Source organism: Hypomesus nipponensis, chromosome 7 (genome assembly GCF_054491055.1).
Source record: "Hypomesus nipponensis isolate SF chromosome 7, ASM5449105v1, whole genome shotgun sequence".
NCBI classification, from domain to species: domain Eukaryota; kingdom Metazoa; phylum Chordata; class Actinopteri; order Osmeriformes; family Osmeridae; genus Hypomesus; species Hypomesus nipponensis.
In genome coordinates, this window is record NC_140367.1 from 710,893 (window position 1) to 733,291 (window position 22,399).

The 22,399-nt window shown below is 49.7% G+C and overlaps 1 protein-coding gene and 1 long non-coding RNA gene across 4 annotated transcripts; both read left to right on the forward strand.

Annotated features, from left to right (window-relative positions):
* Positions 1–1,156: 1,156 nt before the first annotated feature.
* cand1 (cullin-associated and neddylation-dissociated 1) lies at positions 1,157–14,611 on the forward strand. 3 transcript variants are annotated; one of them, XM_084701574.1, is made up of 16 exons: positions 1,157–1,497; positions 3,654–3,797; positions 3,940–4,094; positions 4,401–4,524; positions 4,606–4,862; positions 5,758–5,863; positions 6,093–6,238; positions 6,463–6,755; positions 6,946–7,090; positions 7,199–7,745; positions 7,944–8,893; positions 9,024–9,119; positions 9,215–9,384; positions 9,810–9,974; positions 12,741–12,848; positions 13,454–14,611. In XM_084701574.1, exons 1-16 carry the CDS (start codon positions 1,430–1,432, stop codon positions 13,676–13,678), a joined length of 3,699 nt encoding a protein of 1,232 aa, XP_084557700.1. In that variant the 5' UTR covers positions 1,157–1,429; the 3' UTR covers positions 13,679–14,611. The 3 variants fall into 3 exon arrangements, with proteins under 3 accessions (XP_084557700.1, XP_084557701.1, XP_084557702.1); XM_084701575.1 differs by having other exon boundaries at positions 6,949–7,090; XM_084701576.1 differs by lacking the exon at positions 1,157–1,497 and adding an exon at positions 1,844–1,959.
* A 665-nt stretch (positions 14,612–15,276) lies between these two features.
* Positions 15,277–17,483, forward strand: LOC146276257 (uncharacterized). The gene is made up of 3 exons (XR_014762420.1): positions 15,277–15,332; positions 17,046–17,258; positions 17,369–17,483. It is a non-coding gene; the product is annotated as an uncharacterized LOC146276257 (long non-coding RNA).
* The last annotated feature ends 4,916 nt before the right edge of the window (positions 17,484–22,399 follow it).

Below are 22,399 nucleotides of genomic sequence, written 5' to 3' on the forward strand. Positions count from 1 at the left end.
GAGTTCATCCTCTCATCTGATCAACTTTAAGTTTCCAGAGTGCCAGTCATCTCTCTTCTCCTAACCCTGAACCCTAACCCTGTGCTGACCCTGTCCTGACCCTAACCCTGTCCTAACCCTGTCCTAACCCTGTCCTGACCCTGTCGTGTCATGACCCTGTCGTGTGTCCAGGTTCATGGCGACTAACGACCTGATGTCGGAGCTGCAGAAGGACTCCATCAAGCTGGACGACGACAGTGAGAGGAAGGTGGTGAAGATGATCCTCAAGCTGCTAGAGGACAAGAACGGAGAGGTGCAGAACCTCGCTGTCAAGTGGTAGGAAGGAGGGGGGGCTGTGTGTGTGTGTGTGAGAGAGAGAGAAAGTGTGTGTGTGTGTGAGAGAGGGGGAGATAGAGAGAGATAGGGGGAGAGAGAGAGAGAGGGGAGAGAGAGAGAGAGAGAGAGAGAGAGAGAGAGAGAGAGAGAGAGAGAGAGAGAGAGAGAGAGAGAGAGAGAGAGAGAGAGAGAGAGAGAGAGAGAGAGAGAGAGAGAGAGAGACTGTCAGACCAGGCCCAGCCCTGAGCCTGATACTCTGGTTTCAGACCGGCGCGAGTCCGCACCCTGCCCTGCAGGGCCTGGCTCTGGAGCGCACAGTCGGAGGGTAATTGTCATTTTAATCATGTTTGACCTCCTGCTTGCCGCTGCATCATCAAACAGAATGCAGCGCATCAAAGCGTGCCATATTTGATTTTGGAATTCGCAGATTAGTTAAGATGTTGGAGCTAGTGAGCGGAATTTCAATAGACACTCACAGAGAAAAAATCTGCTTGCGTTTATATGAAGGCATGAGGGCAGAGGATTCTCACGCACGCACACACACACACACACACACACACACACTTAGCCTTATGGTTCACATTACGTTAAAAGTATCAATATTGATTAGTTGAAATGGGTCTCTTTCTGGCGATGGCTTTTCTTGGTGTGAGGATTTTTTCGTTTCAGCTTTAACGTGGGTTAATATTTCACATAATCTTTAAATTATAAAAGCTTTCTGATTAAATACGTGAGTAGCCTATAATTACTCCCACTGTTCATTTTTCAACTAACTGCGGTGAAAGGTGTTTCATCCTTCCGGTGTGCAGACACAGCGGGCACTCCTTGCTAAGAGATTCCTTGCTTTCAACTTTGACCCCAGAGAAAGCGTCTGGTCCGCCGTCAGATCCGCCTCTGCAGAGCCAAGACAGACCTCCATTCAAAAAGCTCTAAACTCCGCGGGATGAAACCAAATTCTTTGCAATTAAGCTGCTGATCCTCGTCTCGCTTCATAGAAAGGAAACCAGCACACACTGAACATATCTGAATTGCAAATAGAGAAAAATCCCTAGATAGCTGCCCCGTGTGATACTGACAAGTGGTTGCTAGCAGGCTTCTCCAACAGACTGCAAACATGGCGAGCGCCTCTTATCATATCTCTAATCTCTTGGAAAAAATGACTTCAAGCGACAAGGATTTCAGGTAAACAGTCTTGTAATAAAAGACGCACGAATGTTATCATTTGGGCTGGTATGTGCATTAAACTAGGTTGTTATACGTTATTTCAGAAACCGTTGATGAAGCTAGCTAGCTAGCTGCCAAAACATGAGCCTAAGTTAGGCCGCAAGTTCTGCTAGTTAGCATGCTAGCTGAGCCGGACTGCCGCATGAGGATGGGAACTAGTTAACTAGTAACGTTAACTAACCAGTCACTGCGTGCAGCGAGGTGGTCTTTAATTATCTGACGTACTGTTCACGTAATTCGTCAGTGTTGCACGGTGTCATGTTTATGCTCGTATGGATTGTTGAATAATTTCTAGACTAGCTGGAGCTCGCTCTGTCAGCTGACAACATTACGCTGCTTGGTAGCCTAGCCTAGCTAACAACAACAGGACAGTAGATAGCTGCTGCTACAGTACCCCAACTGGCTGGGCTAGCTAGCTAGGTAACATCATCAGCCGCAATTACATTTGGTTAGCTAACGTTAAGCTATTTAGCGGTATGAATGTGTTGACTTTAGAATGTTGCGTATCAGAAGAGAAGCTGTCCTAGTTATCAAACGTTGCGAGACTGAGAATAGGATGTTGGTTATTTAATTAAAACGTTAGCCTACCGGTGTAGGTTGCCACGGTAGCTGAATTACTTAAAACTAATTTAGTTTGTGCTAGAACTTTCAGGCTGCACAACAGGGTGGCAAGGGTGTTCGGTATTGTAGGTTGTCGTCATCCGTATAACCTCCTAGACCACAATACGAGACTGTTGACAGGTTGGTCGGTAGGCTACTTGGGTAGCTGGCTAGTCTACCATGCATTCCATCCACTCCTCGGTATCTAGGATAGCCAGTAGCCAGCAGCAGATACGCTTGCGGGTTTGAGTGACATGTTGTCAGATTCGGAGCGACTGGTTTGATGCTATTCGGATGTGTCTGGACGTTCCGGTATGCTAAACGTCCAGAGTGACTGGAGCAGGTTTGACTGAAAGAGGCAGCGCCTTACACGAAGGGTTAGCAAGAACGTGTACATGTAGTTGTTTAACCCTATTCCCTTTAGGCGTAGCTGTGTTCAACTAGGGCGACTGTGGCTGATGAGGGCACCTGTTATAGAATTACCTTCTGCTGATATTTGTCTCACTGTAGATAGACTGTACTGATTTTACAGTCGCTTTGAATAAGTAAGTTACTAAACCATCAAATGTAAACATGTGTGTGTGTGTTTGTGACTATGCTGTGGGCAGGCTGGTTTGCTAGCGTGTGAAAGCATGCCATCATGCATCATGCGTATGGCGATCCTGTGTTAGTGGCAGCTGACGACCCACAACTCAGAGACCAGATCAGTACAGTCTCTCTGCTTCTCTCCCTCCTGTAGAGACCAGATCAGTACAGTCTCTCTGCTTCTCTCCCTCCTGTAGAGACCAGATCAGTACAGTCTCTCTGCTTCTCTCCCTCCTGTAGAGAGTCCAGATCAGTACAGTCTCTCTGCTTCTCTCCCTCCTGTAGAGACCAGATCAGTAGAGTCTCACTGCTTCTCTCCCTCCTGTAGAGAGACCAGATCAGTACAGTCTCTCTGCTTCTCTCCCTCCTGTAACCAGATCAGTACAGTCTCTCTGCTTCTCTCCCTCCTGTAGAGACCAGATCAGTAGAGTCTCACTGCTTCTCTCCCTCCTGTAGAGAGACCAGATCAGTACAGTCTCACTGCTTCTCCCCCTCCTGTAGAGAGACCAGATCAGTACAGTCTCACTGCTTCTCTCCCTCCTGTAGAGAGACCAGATCAGTACAGTCTCACTGCTTCTCTCCCTCCTGTAGAGACCAGATCAGTATAGTCTCTCTGCTTCTCTCCCTCCTGTAGAGAGACCAGATCAGTACAGTCTCTCTGCTTCTCTCCCTCCTGTAGAGAGACCAGATCAGTACAGTCTCACTGCTTCTCTCCCTCCTGTAGAGACCAGATCACTACAGTCTCTCTGTGGCTCTCCCTCCTGTAGAGAGAAAGTATATTGTCTTGAAAGAGGGTCAACTTTAAGTTGACCCTGAACCCTAACCCTGTCCTGACCCTAACCTTAACCCTGTCCTGACCCTAACCCTGTCCTAACCCTGTCCTAACCCTGTCCTGACCCTGTCGTGTCCTGACCCTGTCGTGTGTCCAGGTTCATGGCGACTAACGACCTGATGTCGGAGCTGCAGAAGGACTCCATCAAGCTGGACGACGACAGTGAGAGGAAGGTGGTGAAGATGATCCTCAAGCTGCTAGAGGACAAGAACGGAGAGGTGCAGAACCTCGCTGTCAAGTGGTAGGAAGGAGGGGGGGCTGTGTGTGTGTGTGTGAGAGAGAGAGAGTGAGAGAGTGAGTGAGTGAGTGAGTGAGAGAGAGACTTCCTGCAAGAGTGTGTGTGACTTCCTGCATGCTCCCTCACGTGTGTGTGTGTGTTCCAGCCTGGGCCCCCTGGTGAGCAAGGTGAAGGAGTACCAGGTGGAGACCATCGTGGACACGCTCTGCACCAACATGCTGTCAGACAAGGAGCAGCTGAGGGACATCTCCAGCATCGGCCTGAAGACCGTGATCGGAGAGCTGCCCCCAGCCTCCAGCGGTGAGCCCTCACTGGTCCCTCTCACTGGTCCATCTCACTGGTCCCCCTCACTGGTCCCCCTCACTGGTCCCTCTCACTGGTCCCCCTCACTGGTCCCCCTCACTGGTCCCTCTCACTGGTCCCCCTCACTGGTCCCCCTCACTGGTCCCCCTCACTGGTCCCCCTCACTGGTCCATCTCACTGGTCCCATCTCACTGGTCCATCTCACTGGTCCACTCAGGAGGAGGTGGAGGAGCTAGCTCTGACACCACACACATCTGACCCCTCTCTCTCCCCTTCTCCACCCTCTCTCCTCCTTCCCCCCAGGCTCTGCCCTTGCTGCCAGTGTGTGTAAGAAGATCACTGGTCGTCTGACCAGCGCCATTGCCAAGCAGGAAGACGTCTCTGTTCAGCTGGAGGCTCTGGACATCATGGCGGACATGCTCTGCAGGTGGGTCTCTCATTTCTCCTTTTTTAAAGTCCCCCTTGCATCCTCCCCTAACCCCCCTGTCTCTCTCCCCTCCCCCCCCAGACAGGGGGGCCTGCTGGTGAACTTCCACCCCTCCATCCTGAGCTGCCTGCTGCCCCAGCTGACCAGCTCCCGCCTGGCGGTGAGGAAGAGGACCATCATCGCCCTGGGCCACCTGGTGATGAGCTGTGGCACGCTGGTGTTTGTGGACCTGATCGAGCATCTGCTGTCAGAGCTGGCCCGCAACGACAACATGTCCACCACCAGGACCTACATCCAGTGTATCGCTGCCATCAGCAGGCAGGCAGGACACAGGATCGGTGAGGAGAGCACCTCTCATCCACCCACACCTTCATCCATATGATCGTCCACTCATACATCCATTAGTCCAGTGATCCATCAATTATCACTGCTGTCCGTCCTTCTATCGACTCTCTCTCTCTCTCCCCCCTGTTTGTGGTTTTCTCTTATGTATTCCTTTATCTCAGCAATCATTTCTTAGATGACAGTGTGTCATTACTGTAGTACACCCATTTCACACATTCACAAACATGTTTGCCAAGTTGGAAACTATCAACAGCTTTCTGCCTGTCCCATTGGATGTGTGTGAAGGTTGTGTGTGTGTGTGGGTGGGACAGAGAGAGAGACACACAGACAGACATAGTTATGACCTGTCACTGGTGCCACATTGCATCCCGGGAAAGCAGAGTGGTTTGTTGTCAAGGGAAATGAAGTGTGAAGTCGTTTGGAGTTTACACACATGCACACGCGCATTCACACACACACACACACACACATATTCACACAGACACACATGCATGCACACGCACACCTAACATGAACCAATTACACTGTGTGTGAGGAGTTTTAGACAGCAGCCATTAAGATGAAGCTCATTATAACTGTGTCCTCCTCACATCATGTACGCTCACCTCTCTCTCTCCTCCCCTCTCTCTCATCCTCTCTCTCTCTCATCCCCTCTCTCTCATCCTCTCTCGCTCATCCTCTCTCCTCCCCTCTCGCTCATCCTCTCTCGCTCATCCTCTCTCTCTCATCCTCTCTCTCCTCCCCTCTCTCTCATCCCCTCTCTCTCATCCTCTCTCTCTCCTCCCTCTCTCTCTCTCTCTCTCTCTCCTCCCCTCTCTCTCATCCCCTCTCTCTCATCCTCTCTCTCTCTCTCTCTCTCTCCTCTTTCTCGTGTGTTTGTGTGTGCAGGTGAGTACCTGGAGAAGATAATCCCCCTGGTGGTGAAGTTCTGCAACATAGATGATGATGAGCTGAGGGAGTACTGTATCCAGGCCTTCGAATCCTTCGTCAGGAGGTAACACACCTGGTCCTACACACACCTGGTCCTACACACACCTGGTCCTACACACACGATTCTACACACACACACGATCTTACATACTAAAACACACACACACACACACACACATACATACATACACACACACACACACACACACACACACACACACACACACACACACACAATAGATATATACTCAAACATGTAAGACTTCTAACCTTGTCCAAACACCTCCTCCCAGGTGTCCAAAGGAGGTGTACCCCCACGTTCCCACGGTGATCAGCATCTGCCTCAAGTACCTGACCTACGACCCCAACTACAACTATGATGACGAGGACGAGGACGAGAACGCCATGGACGCAGACGGAGCTGATGAGGACTACCAAGGTCAGGGGTCAGGAGGGGAAGGGGTCAGGAGGGGAAGGGGTCAGGAGGGGTCAGGAGGGGGAGGGGTCAGGGGGTCAGGAGTGGGAAAGGAAAGGATGGTCTTCTGCTGTTAGGGGGTTATGTACACTGACACTTTCTCTCTCTTCCATCTTTCTTCCGTTCTTCACCTGTCTCCCACGCTCTCTCCTTCTCTCCATCTCCGTCCCTCTCTCTCCCTCCTCCAGGAAGTGATGATGAGTACAGTGATGATGATGATATGAGCTGGAAGGTGCGTCGTGCATCTGCTAAGTGTCTGGATGCGGTGGTAAGCACCAGACACGAGATGCTGCTGGAGTTCTACCGCAGCGTGTCCCCGGCGCTGGTGGCGCGCTTTAAGGAGCGCGAGGAGAACGTGAAGGCGGATGTGTTCCACGCTTACCTGTCCCTGCTGAAACAGACTCGCCCCGCACAGAGCTGGATGAACGACCCTGACGCCATGGAGCAGGGAGAGACCCCACTAACCATGCTGCAGAGCCAGGTACACACACACACACACACACACCATGCTGCAGAGCCAGGTACACACACACACACACACACCATGCTGCAGAGCCAGGTACACACACACACACACCATGCTGCAGAAGCTGCTGTCTTGATATTGCACTGAGTTGTGGTTGTGTTTTTGTCTGTCCTGTGTGTGTGTGTGTGTGCGGTGTGGATGTGAGCAGGTCCCTATGATCGTCAAGGCCCTCCACAGACAGCTGAGGGAGAAGAGTGTGAAGACTCGTCAGGGCTGCTTCAACATGCTGACAGAGCTGGTCACTGTCCTGCCTGGAGCCCTCACTCACCACATCCCTGTCCTGGTCCCTGGTACACACACACACACACCACACACACACACACACACACCACACACCACACACACACACACACCAGAAGGTATTTCTTTCTTCAAACAGACCCATTTCCCCTCCCCAGGTATCATCTTCTCCCTGAACGACAAGTCCAGCTCGTCCAACCTGAAGATCGATGCTCTGTCCTGTCTGCACGTGCTGCTGTGCACCCACCCCCCCCAGGCCTTCCACGCCCACATGCCGGCCCTGGCCCCGCCCGTGGTGGCCTGCGTGGGAGACCCCTTCTACAAGATCACCTCTGAGGCCCTGCTCGTCACCCAGCAGCTGGTCAAGGTCATCCGGCCCCTCGGACAGTCAGGACCCAGCTTCGACGCCGGCCCTTACATCTCCGACCTGTTCTCCTGCACCATCCGAAGGCTGCGTGCCGCCGACATCGACCAGGAAGTCAAGGAGAGGGCCATTTCCTGCATGGGCCAGATCATCTGTAACCTTGGCGACCGTCTGGGGGCAGACCTGGCTGGCACGCTGCAGATCTTCCTGGAGCGTCTGAAGAACGAGATCACACGGCTCACCACGGTCAAGGCTCTCACTCTCATCGCTGGCTCACCCCTCAAGATCGACCTCAGACACATCCTGGGAGAGGCCCTGCCCATCCTGGCCTCCTTCCTCAGGTACACACACACACACACACACACACACACTGGCCTTCTTCCTCAGGTACACACACACACACACGCTGGCCTTCTTCCTAATAACGGGTCCATGTCTGTGAAGAGGGAGTGTGGATGGTTTCCAACTGACATTTTGGTCACGCTTGATTCCTTCTCTCCCTCCTCTCATTCTCTCTCCACGTGTGTCTCTCTCCCCAGGAAGAACCAGCGTGCTCTGAAGCTGGGCACCCTGGCCGCTCTGGATATCCTGGTCCAGAACTACAGTGACAGCGTGACTCCGCCCATGATGGAGGCTGTGCTGGCTGAGCTGCCGGCTCTGATCAGTGAGAGCGACATGCACGTGTCCCAGATGGCCATCAGCTTCCTGACCACGCTGGCCAGCGTGCACCCCTCCTCCCTGGCCACCGTCAGCACAGCCATCCTGCCAGAGCTGCTGCTGCTGGTGCGCTCGCCCCTGCTGCAGGGCGGGGCCCTGGCCGCCATGCTGCTCTTCTTCCAGGCCCTGGTTTCCACGGGGACGGCCGGGCTGGGCTACATGGACCTGCTGCGCATGCTGACGGGCCCGGTGTACGCCCAGAACACGCCCCTCACGCACAAACAGTCGTACTACTCCATCGCCAAGAGCGTGGCAGCGCTCACCAGGGCCTGTCCCAAGGAGGGGCCCGCCGTGGTGGGCCAGTTCATCCAGGATGTGAAGAACTCGCGCTCCACCGACGCCATCCGCCTGCTGGCCCTGCTGTCGCTGGGCGAGGTGGGGCACCATGTGGACCTGAGCGGCCAGACGGAGCTGCAGGGGGTCATCCTGGAGGCCTTCTCCTCCACCAGCGAGGAGGTCAAGTCTGCAGCCTCCTACGCCCTGGGGAGCATCGCCGTGGGCAACCTGCCAGAGTACCTGCCCTTCATCCTGCAGGAGATCTCCAGCCAGCCGCGGCGTCAGTACCTGCTGCTCCACTCGCTGAAGGAGGTGATAGGCTCTGCCAGCGTGGCGGGCCTGCGGCCCTACGTGGAGAGCGTGTGGGTTCTGCTGCTCAAGCACAGCGAGGTGCAGGAGGAGGGAACCAGGAACGTGGTGGCAGAGTGTCTGGGAAAACTCACCCTCATAGACCCTGAAACCCTGCTGCCTCGCCTCAAGGGATACCTGCTGTCAGGTAACACACACTGTTACAGTAACCTCAGTAGGTCTTTGTCTCTCTGTCCACCTCTTCCTCTTGCCCCAAGTTAACCTGTGTGTGTGTGTGCGTGTGCGTGTGCGTGTGATTGTCTGTGTGTGTGTTCCAGGGTCGTCCTATGCCAGGAGTTCTGTGGTAACGGCAGTCAAATTCACCATCTCAGACCACCCACAGACCATAGACCCCCTGCTGAAGAACTGTATAGGTACACACAAAACACACAGACACATACCAAACAGGCCATGGCACGTGATTGGTTCAGGTGTGATGTGATTGTCTCCTGTGATTGGTCGTCTCCAGGAGACTTCCTGAAGACGCTGGAGGACCCTGACCTGAACGTGCGGAGGGTTGCCTTGGTTACGTTCAACTCTGCAGCCCATAATAAGCCGTCTCTGATCAGAGACCTGCTGGACACTGTGCTGCCTCACCTGTACAACGAGACCAAAGTCAGGAAGGAGCTCATAAGAGAGGTGACACACACACACCTGAACACACACAGCTGAACACACAGCTGAACACACACACAGCTGAACACAAACACACCTGAACACACACACACACACACACACAGCTGAACACACACACCTGAACACACACACACACACACACAGCTGAACACACACACCTGAACACACACACACACAGCTGAACACACACACACACCTGAACACACACACCTGAACACACACACCTGAACAGACACACAGTGACAGGCTGAACACAAACACACCTGAACAGACACACAGTGACAGGCTGAACACAAACACACCTGAACAGACACACAGTGACAGGCTGAACACAAACACACCTGAACAGACACACAGTGACAGGCTGAACACAAACACACCTGAACAGACACACAGTGACAGGCTGAACTCGGCCTGTGCCCCCCCAGGTGGAGATGGGGCCGTTCAAGCACACGGTGGATGATGGTCTGGACTTGAGGAAGGCAGCGTTTGAGTGCATGTACACCCTGCTGGACAGCTGCCTGGACCGGCTGGACATCTTTGAGTTCCTCAACCACGTAGAGGACGGGCTGAAGGACCACTACGACATCAAGGTACACACACACACACTCATGTACACACACTCATGTACACACACACACTCATGTACACACACTAGGGGTGGGAATCTTTTGGTACCTCACTATTCAAATCAATACTTGGGGTCCCGAATGGATTAAAAATCTATTCATGATTTGCGATTTTTAATCAAAAATATATATTTTTTTACATTTGTGAATCACAGTTCAAATGTGAATCGATTTTTTTCTCCCACCCCTAATACACACACACTCATATATGCACACACACTAGGGATGGGACCTTACAGAAGTTTTCATGTTCGACTATTAATAACGTTATTGAACAATTCGATAATTACATCGATTATTTGCTAAGGCATGACGTCCCTCCCCCCATCAGCCCCTACGCATTAAAGGGGCAATTGTTGGGGGTATTTCACACTGTTCCTTAAGGTCTCCAAATAGGGTATGTAACATTGGTTGGGTTGAAAATGCCCGGGTGCTGTTCTATGCCCTCTGACAGATCCTCTGAAATGTTCCCGGAAAAAACACTAGCTTTTCTCCTTTTATGGTATGCTCATTAATATTTAGATAAGCTGCGCGCTGATTGGTTGGTTTTCAACGAGTGAAGCTGGGAGCAAAAATGCAACACGGTCAACAGCAGCACTGCTGAAACACCGAAGTTGGAGACTTTAAATAAAAACGTGCAAATAAATCTATTGTGTCTACACAACACTGTTTTCAACAGATTGACTATATATCATTTGAAATGATAACATTACTTGTTTCCACTTCTGTTGTTGAAGCAAACTGGATTGACTTGGGTGGGTAGAAAGTTAGGCTACAGCTTAGCAACCAAACCATATCGTGATTCTACTCGGCTTCAGTTACAGTAGCTAGCTAGCTCTAGATATCTTGATGAAAAATAACATGACAAAGATCTGGACAAACATGCATCGTGAATTGTAGATTTACATGACACAGGTTATTTATTTGAATAAAACAGTCAGGAACATTAATCAACGTCAGCCCCATTGCCAATAAACTAGGCTAAATGATCACACATTCAACCTATGCTCTTGCGTTAGCAAGCTAAGTTTGTTTACATGCCTACAGTCTAGGTGTTACTACTAGTAACAGTTACTAGCAATGCTAACGTATCCTGTATCTAGCACCTGCCTTTCTCCAGTTCTTTCAAATAGATCGATCAAATAGAACTATACAGGCGTTAGCAATAAGCCAGACTGCTGTTTGTTTTCTGGCTATTTTTCGGAAGCTTCCCTTCTAATGCCGACTACAGCTAGTCTAGCTAGAGTCATTTGATGTGTGTAGAAAAACGTATTTAGCATTCTGCCTGGTATGCTATATACAGGAAACGTTAGCATTGCTAATAACTGTTAGCACAACATCATACTGTCCTTACAGCTTGCGGTTGCAATGGGCATACGGTCGGAACAGCACCTCTTTCCAGGTTCAGCTTCCTAGCAAATCCTGCTTGAAATTGTACAAGGTTGTCAAAACTGTCTTGGGTGAAATGTTCAGAGCAAATGAATGATTGAGTGTCGAACTTCGCCGGGATCTTCTCATAGACAAACAGCAGCCATGCCTGTTGAATGTCTGGCTCCTTGGGAAGACTGTGAGTGTTAGCCTTCCCTGTACAGCCTGGAACACAGCATTTACGACCGTGGTCCATTTTCAATATCCTTGTTATAATTCAAAACGTTCTTCTTTGTAATTCCTTATAAGTAGCCTACACAGAGCAGCGCGCAGCTAAACTAGTATCGGAGATAGATGCTACCTCGGGCTGGTCTGGATGTAAATTCTGGGGCGTGACAAAGATACAGACCAGAGCCAATAAGAGGGCGATCACCGGTCCTACGTAGGACCGGTAGCTTTGTTGAAAACCTAGCGTTTTACAGCCAAATTTTTTCTTTTTGAGATTTGAATAGGAAAGAGGTGTCAATGGACTTTGATATTCACGGTATGTTCAGTTTACCCACCGAACTGTCGTTATTCAACTATGACAAGGTAAAATCGGTTTTGCAGTCAATTGCCCCTTTAAGGTCAAAACGTCAGGCTTGTCGACTCTGGCAGAAGCCTAATTATTTGACAATTGAGTTTTAACTTGGCCTACTCTACTTAACGTCAAACTATGAGCGAAGCTGACTGGTCATCAGACTCAAAACACGGCTTAATGTCATATTAGATCATTGTTTTGAACTGACAGTTGTGGCAACTTCTTACCAAAAAGTAGGCTAAAGTAGGCTAACCTTACAGGCTAGCCTACTGTAGGCTCTGAGAAATGGCTAACAAACATCAGGCTATTAGACATTAGACAGCATATGTATGCCTGGGCATACATCACCTATCACAGGCCCATCTATGTGTTTTAGTTCATGAAAATCAACATATTCACGTGTTCTCGGGTAAGACTTGTGCGCAGTCAATTCACTGTCAGTCCGGCAGCTGAAAAAACTCATTCAGACAGAACGGAGGTCGCAGGTGTACATGGATTGCACTGTGCCAATTTAGCCAGTCTTGGGTATCTGTCTGCGTTGTTTTTCCACCAGTCTGTGGCCTTTGAATCCAGGGGAGGTGGCTGGTCATTGAGGTAGCTTAAATGTTGTTCTCATAATGCGTGGAAATACAACAATTATTCATTAGGCTTGGTGTGTGTGTGTGTGTGTGTGTGTGTGTGTGTGTGTGTGTGTGTGTGTGTGTGTGTGTGTGTGTGTGTGTGTGTGTGTGTGTGTGTGTGTGTGTGTGTGTGTGTGTGTGTGTGTGTGTGTGTGTGTGTAGATGCTGACGTTCCTGATGCTAGCACGGCTGTCGTCTCTCTGTCCCAGCGCTGTGCTGCAGAGATTGGATAGACTGGTGGAGCCTCTACGAGCCACCTGCACCACCAAGGTACACACATACATACACACCTGCACCACCAAGGTACACACACACCTGCACCACCAAGGTACACACACACACACACCTGCACCACCAAGGTACACACATACACACACACCTGCACCACCAAGGTACACACATACACCTGCACCACCAAGGTACACACATACACCTGCACCACCAAGGTACACACATACATACACACCTGCACCACCAAGGTACACACACACACATACACCTGCACCACCAAGGTACACACACACCTGCACCTGCACCACCAAGGTACATACACACACATACACCTGCACCACCAAGGTACACATACACACACATACACCTGCACCACCAAGGTACACACACACCTGCACCACCAAGGTACACACACACACATACACCTGCACCACCAAGGTACACACACACCTGCACCACCAAGGTACACACACACACACATACACCTGCACCACCAAGGTACACACACACACACATACACCTGCACCACCAAGGTACACACACACACACATACACCTGCACCACCAAGGTACACACACACACACACACACCTGCACCACCAAGGTACAGACCCCTCTCCCCCCTCTAACCCCTGACCCCCCCAGGTGAAGGCGAACAGCGTGAAGCAGGAGTTTGAGAAGCAGGACGAGCTGAAGCGCTCGGCCATGCGTGCCGTGGTGGCCCTGCTGGGCATCCCCGAGGCAGAGAAGAGCCCTCTGATGGGAGAGTTCCAGTCCCAGATCAGCTCAAACCCAGAGCTGGCCGCCATCTTCGACAGCGTGCAGAGAGATTCCTCCTCCGCCAACATGGAGTCCATGGACACCAGCTAGGCCCCGCCCCCCCAGTCCCTGAGCCCCGCCCCCAGCCACGCCCCTTACACCCCCAGCCCCGCCCCTCCGCTCTCTCAACCCTGGGAGTCTCCGTTGTCCCATGATGCATTGCACTGAATCAGCAGTTTAGAGGAGAGAGTTTGCCCGAGTGGAGACAAAAAGAATCGATAAATAAAATACAAATGTTCAATGACTTTCAAAAGTTACACAAAAAAAACGTGAAAAAAATGTGAAAATGAGAGAATGGAGAAGAGGAAAAAGAGGAAAACCTCGAAACTACAGAAGCATTCTCTGGTAGTTGGAAGCTCACCATCATCTTTACCTTTTTTTGTGTATCTTTTTAGTTTTTTTAGATGACAAGAAGAATACATTACTGTTCATTCCTTTTGTATTTTCAGTTGGAGTTTTGTGATTCCAGAAAATTCCACAGGTACCTCCATGCCAATTGGCTACTGAGATACTGGTGGCACTGATTGGTGGCATGCAAATGAACTGACCAATAGGAGTGGACTGCCTGAGCTTAACGCGACCAATGGGAGATGAACTGTTCTGACCTGCTGGAGAGTTCCTAACCAATAGGAGAGCTGTAGGGTGGCGTGGGGGTATCCGGTTGGTGGACCATAATGTTTTTGTTACTTTGTTTCTATCTTGTTTCTACTGTGTCCACCTGCTCTGTTGCTAGGCAGATCTGAGGAGGGAGGGGATGTGTGACCACAAGTAATTCCTGTCTCATCTGATTGGTTAGGGCTCGGGAGGGGAGTGGCTGTGCTGACCTATCAGCTGCTGTTCTCTCGTCACCTTTAGTAGCATGTTACATTACCATCAGAAGGAGACACACACACACACACAGCAGGCTCTATCTGACATGTTCAGGACGAGTTCTTAATCTGTCAGCTCCGTACGCAACATTAATAAAGGTGTGTGGATGCAGAATCTTGTCTTACTGTGTGTGTTTTCTACATTCTGCATCGTTCTATAACCCCAGCATCGTTCTAGAACCCCGGCCTCATTCTAGAACCCCGGCATCATTCTATAACCCAGGCATCAATCTATTACTTTGGCATCATTCTAAACCCCCACTCATTCTATAACCCCGGCATCATTCTATAACCCAGGCATCATCCCATAACCCCTCTAGGGAGTCAGGTGGCTGAACGGTGAAGGAATTGGGCTAGTAATCTGAAGGTTGCCGGAACGATTCCTGACGTTGTGTCCTTTGCCTTACTCAGGAGGAATTTCCCTGTGCTGACTGTAAGTCGCTCTGGATAAGTCTGCTAAATGTCTAAATGTAAATAACCCCTGCTTCATCCTATAACCCCTGCTTCATTCCATAATCCCGGCATCATTCTCTACTAACACACTGACTAGCAGGTGAGGGTCAGATCTATGGCCACCAGGAGGCAGGAGAGCTCTCCAGGTACAGTTGGACTTTTTTGAGTTTCCAGCCTATCACAGTGACTGGATGGTCCCAGCCTATCACAGTGAGTGGGTGTTCCCAGCCTATCACGGTGAGTGGATGGTCCCAGCCTATCACAGTGAGTGGGTGTTCCCAGAGTGCAGGAGACCAGGTCAGAGTCCTGTCTGTGTGACATTCTGCTCCTCACCTGAGGAGAGAGGAGATGACACCTGGACAACAGCCACGATGAGCACATAGGTACACGACACACACCTCCATACACAGGTACACGACACACACCTCCATACACAGGTACACCGCCACCATTGTTGGGTAACGTTACTTTTTAAAGTAACTAATTACAGATACTAGTTACATTCCTTGTAAAGTAACTAGTTACATTACTTAGTTACTTGCTGTAGAGAGTAAGGCGTTAAGTTACTTTTGCGTTACATTATGAAAAGTATTTTATTTCTAACACAATTGATCTTGGTCCCTTTTATGCCCAGAAGGCACATTTAATGGGTTGACCTCAGCAATAGCACATATTGTATATATTGTATATATACTGTACATATTGTACTGAATATTCAGTGTCACTCGCGTATAACATGATCAATCCTCATTATACAGCAAGACGGATCAAGGTAATAATCCACCATAGTAAAAAGCAATATTTGCATGAAGTTATTGAATCAAGAAACTCTTTAATCAATAAATAATGTTGTAAAATGCCAGGCAGAAGTCTAGTAGTTAGCGAGCTCTACAATTGACCAGGGATAGGTTTCAATCTAAGGGCAAAACATAGCTAAGCTATAGCTGGGTATATGGTAGCAAAACGGTGTTCACTTATGTACTGAACCAGACTATTTTACTTTCTGTAATATAATCTTAAACCTAAACCACTGAACGATACAGCAACATATCACACAAGCTTGAGTTCAATACATAATTTAATGTGACATTACGTAGGCCTGTAACCTACATGAAAGTCTTAAATAACTATTTAGCTGGTCGGCTCCATGACGCCGGGTAATTGGGCTCGTGAGACAGCTCACCAAAAGAACGAAGAGGAACTCACCTGTCTAGCAGATTAAGACGTTTTCGTAGGTACCTAGCGAAAAGTAGCCTCAACCTTCCTAGACTTTTAGCTACATCAGTGCTCACGGCTAAAAGACTAAATTAAGTAATGCTTTACTTGTTTGAACAAGGAACTATACGGATTCATTCAATTAAATAAGTAATGCGTTAAGTTACGCGTTACCTAACAAAAGTAGTCTGACTACTGTAACGTTACAACGTTACACTGTAAAGTAACGTAACACCCAACACTGACCGCCACACACCTCCACACACAGGTCCTCTAGAGCTCATTCTGACTCATCTTGGAGGGAACTGGGATCTTAAAGTTGCATTACGTAGACAATATTATAGTTGTTAAATCAATCAAACTTTATTTGTAAGACACCAGTTTCTATGTTAGTAGGTCCATCTGAGCCCGCTAACCTTGAGTGCTAGTAGACATCAGAAGGGTACTGAGTCTGCTGCTTCAGGGATAGGAACAGTTCCCACAGCAGACACACTCCTACACAAAACGATTTATATGTAAATGACTGCCTGCTAATAGAATCGAAGCGTTCCTGCTGGTTTCTGTGTTTAGAGAGTAAATAATTGCTTCTGGAAGATTCTGGGAGACTAATTAATGGTTGTGTTGAGATGAGCTCAGTTTGGGAACATCATTACGGAGGTATTGTCTGTTCTCAGAGAGCTGTCTGCCAGATACCAGTTGTGTGTGTGTGTGTGTGAGCAGAGCCTCCTGAACTTGGTTGATAAACACACACACAGGAGGAAGCAAGGGATTGTGGAAGGAGTGTTGAGAGGGAGATTGTGTGAGAGAAGATACTACAGTACTCTAGAAACTGCAACGCAAAAAGGTTTCACTACATTAAAATGTTTGTGTGCGTGTGTTAGCATGCGTGTGTGTGTGTGTCAGAATGGGACCTGGCTGTCTGAAGGGGCCCAGACAGAGGAGGGGGAGGGGCTTCTTAGTCTACAGAGCATGCCCAGCCTGATGAGCACCCAGAGCTTCACCCCATTGGTCAGAAGATCACAAGGGGTTGCTAAGAGACAGCCTGGCCACACCCACAAACTCCCTCCAATCAGAAAGCACCTTACAGACCCCAGGTAAAAGCTAGCATTCAACAGTAGTACCTCTGATCTGAAAATCCCGTCTGTGAAAGGCTGTGTATGTGTTTGGTGTTTATTTGTGTGTGTGTGTGTGTGTGTGTGTACAGCTGTCTAGAGGTGAGGGGTACCACCCTTCATAGATGCAGCCGGTTTCCCCCCATCAACCCCTCCCTCCTTACCCAGAAGCCCTTGCAGCAGGAGACACTGCCAGGCAGAGCAGGTCAAAGGTCAGAACCTGGGGATGCTGTCACAGGTCATCCTGAACATTCATTTACTCACTATTTACACTTGACTTTGGATGAATGTGTCTGTTCAGTGTCTGTGCTTGGAGAGTGGGAGGAGGAGATGGAGGGGGAGAGAGAGAGAAGAAAGTGAAGAGATAGAAGAGAGGAGAGGGAGAAATAAACGAGTGTTCAGGATCTCTATAGTAGCAGCTGAAGGAGCTGATGTTCTACTGATGAATGATTTAAAGACTGGTTTGTCTTACTGTTGAGGAGGAGGGAGAAGCTTTGTGAATGTTAACTCCTGTTTTCTCTAGGTTCGAGGAGGAGGAGGAGGAGGAAGAGGGGATGCCCCTCCTTCAGCCCCCCAGGCTCCCCGCCCCCCCCAGGCCCTCTGCCCCCCCCTGGCCCCCTGCCCAGACAGAGAGGGGGGTTCTGGTGACACAGTTGAGATTTAGTCTGTCAGCGACTCACACCAGACTGGGCATCAGACAAGAAACAGCCTTCCAAACAGTCTTCCAACAAGCCTTCCAGCCAGTCACCCAGGCTGTCACCCAGCCAGTCACCCAGCCAGTCACCCAGCCAGTCACCCAGCCAGTCATCCAGCCAGTCATCCAGCCAGTCACCCAGGCTGTCATCCAGCCAGTCACCCAGGCTGTCACCCAGGCTGTCATCCAGGCTGTCATCCAATCAGTCCCTCATCTCCCAGCAGCTGCCTTCAGACTGCCTCCTGTGAGCAGACTAAGGGGGAGGCAGGGGAGGAGGCAGGGGGGGAGGCAGGGGAGGAGGCAGGATGAGCTGGGCTGTCTCTGGGAGGAAGAGGATCTCCCTCCCCCCCTGTCTCCCCCCTGCCTCCCCCTCCGGCTGGGAGGACAGCAAGAGAGAGACAGGGCAGCAGGCTGAGGGGGAGGGAACAATGTTTGACAAGTTGACATTGGTTATAAGAATGTGTGTGTGTGTGTGTGTATCATGTGTGTGTGTGTATTATAAGAACATGTGTGTGTGTAGTATGACCAGTGTCAGTGCTGTTTATGTTAGACAAGTCCTCTGTACTGAGGTGCTTCCTGTATGATGAGGTGCTTCCTGTATGATGAGGTGCTTCCTGTATGGTGAGGTACTTCCTGTATGATGAGGTGCTTCCTGTATGGTGAGGTACTTCCTGTATGATGAGGTGCTTCCTGTATGGTGAGGTACTTCCTGTATGATGAGGTGCTTCCTGTATGATGAGGTGCTTCCTGTATGGTGAGGTGCTTCCTGTATGATGAGGTACTTCCTGTATGGTGAGGTACTTCCTGTATGATGAGGTGCTTCCTGTATGGTGAGGTGCTTCCTGTATGATGAGGTGCTTCCTGTATGGTGAGGTGCTTCCTGTATGGTGAGGTGCTTCCTGTATGATGAGGTGCTTCCTGTATGATGAGGTGCTTCCTGTATGGTGAGGTGCTTCCTCTTTGATGAGGTGCTTCCTCTATGATGAGGTGCTTCCTGTATGGTGAGGTGCTTCCTGTATGATGAGGTGCTTCCTGTATGGTGAGGTGCTTCCTGTATGGTGAGGTGCTTCCTGTATGATGTGGTGCTTCCTGTATGGTGAGGTGCTTCCTGTATGGTGAGGTACTTCCTGTATGGTGAGGTGCTTCCTGTATGGTGAGGTGCTTCCTGTATGGTGAGGTGCTTCCTGTATGATGAGGTGCTTCCTGTATGGTGAGGTACTTCCTGTATGGTGAGGTGCTTCCTGTATGGTGAGGTACTTCCTGTATGGTGAGGTGCTTCCTGTATGGTGAGGTACTTCCTGTATGATGAGGTGCTTCTTGTATGATGAGGTGCTTCCTGTATGCTGTTACCTCACTCCCTCCCTCTCTCTCCCTCTAAACCTGTGTAATCTTCCTCCCTGCACATGTAGGGTCCTGACTTTAAAGAATAAATAAAATCCTCACTGTTAAGACTTCTGGGTTGTGTTCTGACACACACACACACACAGTGTGTAGCAGTCAGGCCCCAGCTTGCGTGTGTTTGTGTAGCTTCATGCTCTGATTGTCAGGTTAGCTATTCTATCCCAGAAGGCCGTGCGCTGGTCAATGATTACCCAGAGTGCCGCACTCCCGCGGCCTGGCAGCTGAAAACTGCATTCTTCACATTCCTCTCCCCCTTCTCTCCTTCTCCCCTCCTCCTCCCCCCGCCCCCCTCTCCTCTCCTCCCTCCCCATCTCCCCTCCTCTCCCTTTCATACACCACACCCTTGTCATTTCTTGCCCTGCAGTACCCAGGAGATCCACAGGAGGGAGACAGACACAAATCAGTTCCTTCAGTGAACCTGCTTCCTGCATGGCAGTAGAGGGCGCTCTTACTCTATAACATTTAAAACTTCAGTTTGAAACTTCCACTTCATAGAAACTGTGTTCACGACACTGTTGCTAGTTCCTTCATCCCTCATCTGTCTCTCACTCGGTTTTTAATTTTTTTAACGTTGCAACCTTTTGAAACGTTTTTTTCCACACAGTGAAAGGAGAGAATCCAGGAGAGGAGAACAGAAAGCCTAAAACAGATTAGATGAAAGTAGAGCAGAGTACTTTAGAGTACAGTAGAGTCATCATGAAGTACTCATCAATGATAGAAACCTTTTTTTTCACACGACACGACACAAAAAAGCTTCTATTTTTTGGGAAACTTTTTTTCTTGGGGAGTGAAAAGGAGTGAAAATAAAAAATGTAGAGTGAAGTACTGATACTGATACCAGAGAAATCGACTTAAGTATCGACTTCCCATCACTGCCCGTGTGTGCGTCATAACCAGTTTGCCAAGTCTAACCCTAACAGCAGGTCCCAGTCTACCCCATAACAGCAGGTCCCAGTCTACCCCATAACAGCAGGTCCCAGTCTAACCCATAACAGCAGGTTCCAGTCTAACCCATAACAGCAGGTTCCAGTCTAACCCATAACAGCAGGTCCCAGTCTACCCCATAACAGCAGGTCCCAGTCTACCCCATAACAGCAGGTTCCAGTCTAACCCATAACAGCAGGTTCCAGTCTAACCCATAACAGCAGGTTCCAGTCTAACCCATAACAGCAGGTTCCAGTCTAACCCATAACAGCAGGTTCCAGTCAGGTGTCAGGCTGCACTGATGTGGTCTAAATATACCATCCAGACCATCCAGACCATCCAGACCATCCAGACCATCCACCCTGACTGACTGATACACAGCCAGCAAGGGGGTCAGCCTCACTCACTCACACAAACACACTCATTCAATCACACAAACACACTCACTCACACAAACACACTCACTCACTCACACAAACACACTCACTCACTCACACAAACACACTCACTCACACAAACACACTCACTCACACAAACACACTCACTCACTCACACAAACACACTCACTCACTCACACAAACACACTCACTCACACAAACACACTCACTCACTCACTCACTCACACAAACACACTCACTCACTCACTCACTCACTCACACAAACACACTCAGTCACTCAAACAAACACTCACATGAACCACACAACTATGGCCCAGCTGACTGTGCAGCAAGGTCACCACGGTAACACAGGCCCAAGGTGTCTATAAATAACCTCAGTGATCCTGACCTGGACATATGCTACCAAACACACACACACTGACACACACACACACACTGACACACACACTGACACACACACACTGACACACACTGACACACACACCCAAACACACACCCACACACACACCCACACACACTGACACACACACTGACACACACTGACACACGCACCCACACACACACCCACACACTGACACACACTGACACACACACCCACAAACACCCACACACACTGACACACACACTGACACACACACCCACACACACCCACACACACCTACACACCCACACACACACACACACTGACACACACACACACACTGACATACACAAGTGTACATACACACTGACACACACACACACGCTCTCACTAACACACTGGCAGGTGTTTCCTGGTTGGCAGACTCTGGATAGAAGGACCAGGATGAATAACTCCTTGATATGGTAACACAGGTGTGTGTGTTGTTGTGTGTGTCAGTGTTCTGTGCATGAATTGTCTGATCAAATAATCAGCAGATCAAAGTGGTAGAAGAGCGTCTCTCTTCGCTCTTTATGTGTGTGTGTGAGAGAGAAACCAGGTGTGGGTGTATGTGTATGTGGAGTGTGTGTGCGAGGAGTGTGTGTGGAGTGTGTGTTTGGAGTGTGTGTGAGAGTGTGTGTATGTCCCTGCTGTGTCTAGGATGTTGCGATGCTGTTTCGAGGCTGTTGTCTTGTTTGGCTGTGTTGAAGTTGTGGGTGTAGATTGTCTTGGTGTTGTGGTGTTGTTGTTGTGTAGCTGCAGACCAGAAGGTTGTTGGGCAGTCAGAGTGAAACCAGAGAGCTGGGACCATGTCTGTAATATTATCTCCACCCTCCCCTCAACCCTCCTCTCCTCCACTCTCTCCACCTTCAACTCTCTCCTCTCCACTCTCTCCTCTCCTCCCCTCCTCTCCTCTCCTCTTCCGGGCTTTGCATCAATGTGATTCCTGAGATCCCTGCGATTCTTGTCTCATCTAGAGGGGAGAGAGAAGGGAGAAGGAAGATGCCTGCCATGTTGAAGAGAGAAAATTATCTTATTGAAGCTTCCAACTCTTTAATGAGAGACAGAGAGAGGGAAAGAGACAGAGAGGGGAGAGAGAGACAGAGAGGGAGAGACAGAGAGTGAGAGAGAGAGACAGAAAGAGGGACTGAAAGAGAGAGGGAGAGAGAGGAGAAGAGAGACAGAGACAGAGACAGAGAGAGAGAGAGAGAGAGAGAGAGAGAGAGAGAGAGGGGGGGGGAGAGAAAGACAGAGAGAGAGGGGGGGGGGAGAGAGAGAGGGATAGAGAGAGAGAGGGAGAGAGAGA

Bases quoted from the DNA above. Each gene is read 5' to 3' on its own strand.
- cand1 (XM_084701574.1), top strand. From the start codon at position 1,430: ATGGCGAGCGCCTCTTATCATATCTCTAATCTCTTGGAAAAAATGACT. The intron at 7,091-7,198 runs GTACACACACAC...TCCCCTCCCCAG, and splicing joins CATCCCTGTCCTGGTCCCTG to GTATCATCTTCTCCCTGAAC. The intron at 9,120-9,214 runs GTACACACAAAA...GGTCGTCTCCAG, and splicing joins CCTGCTGAAGAACTGTATAG to GAGACTTCCTGAAGACGCTG.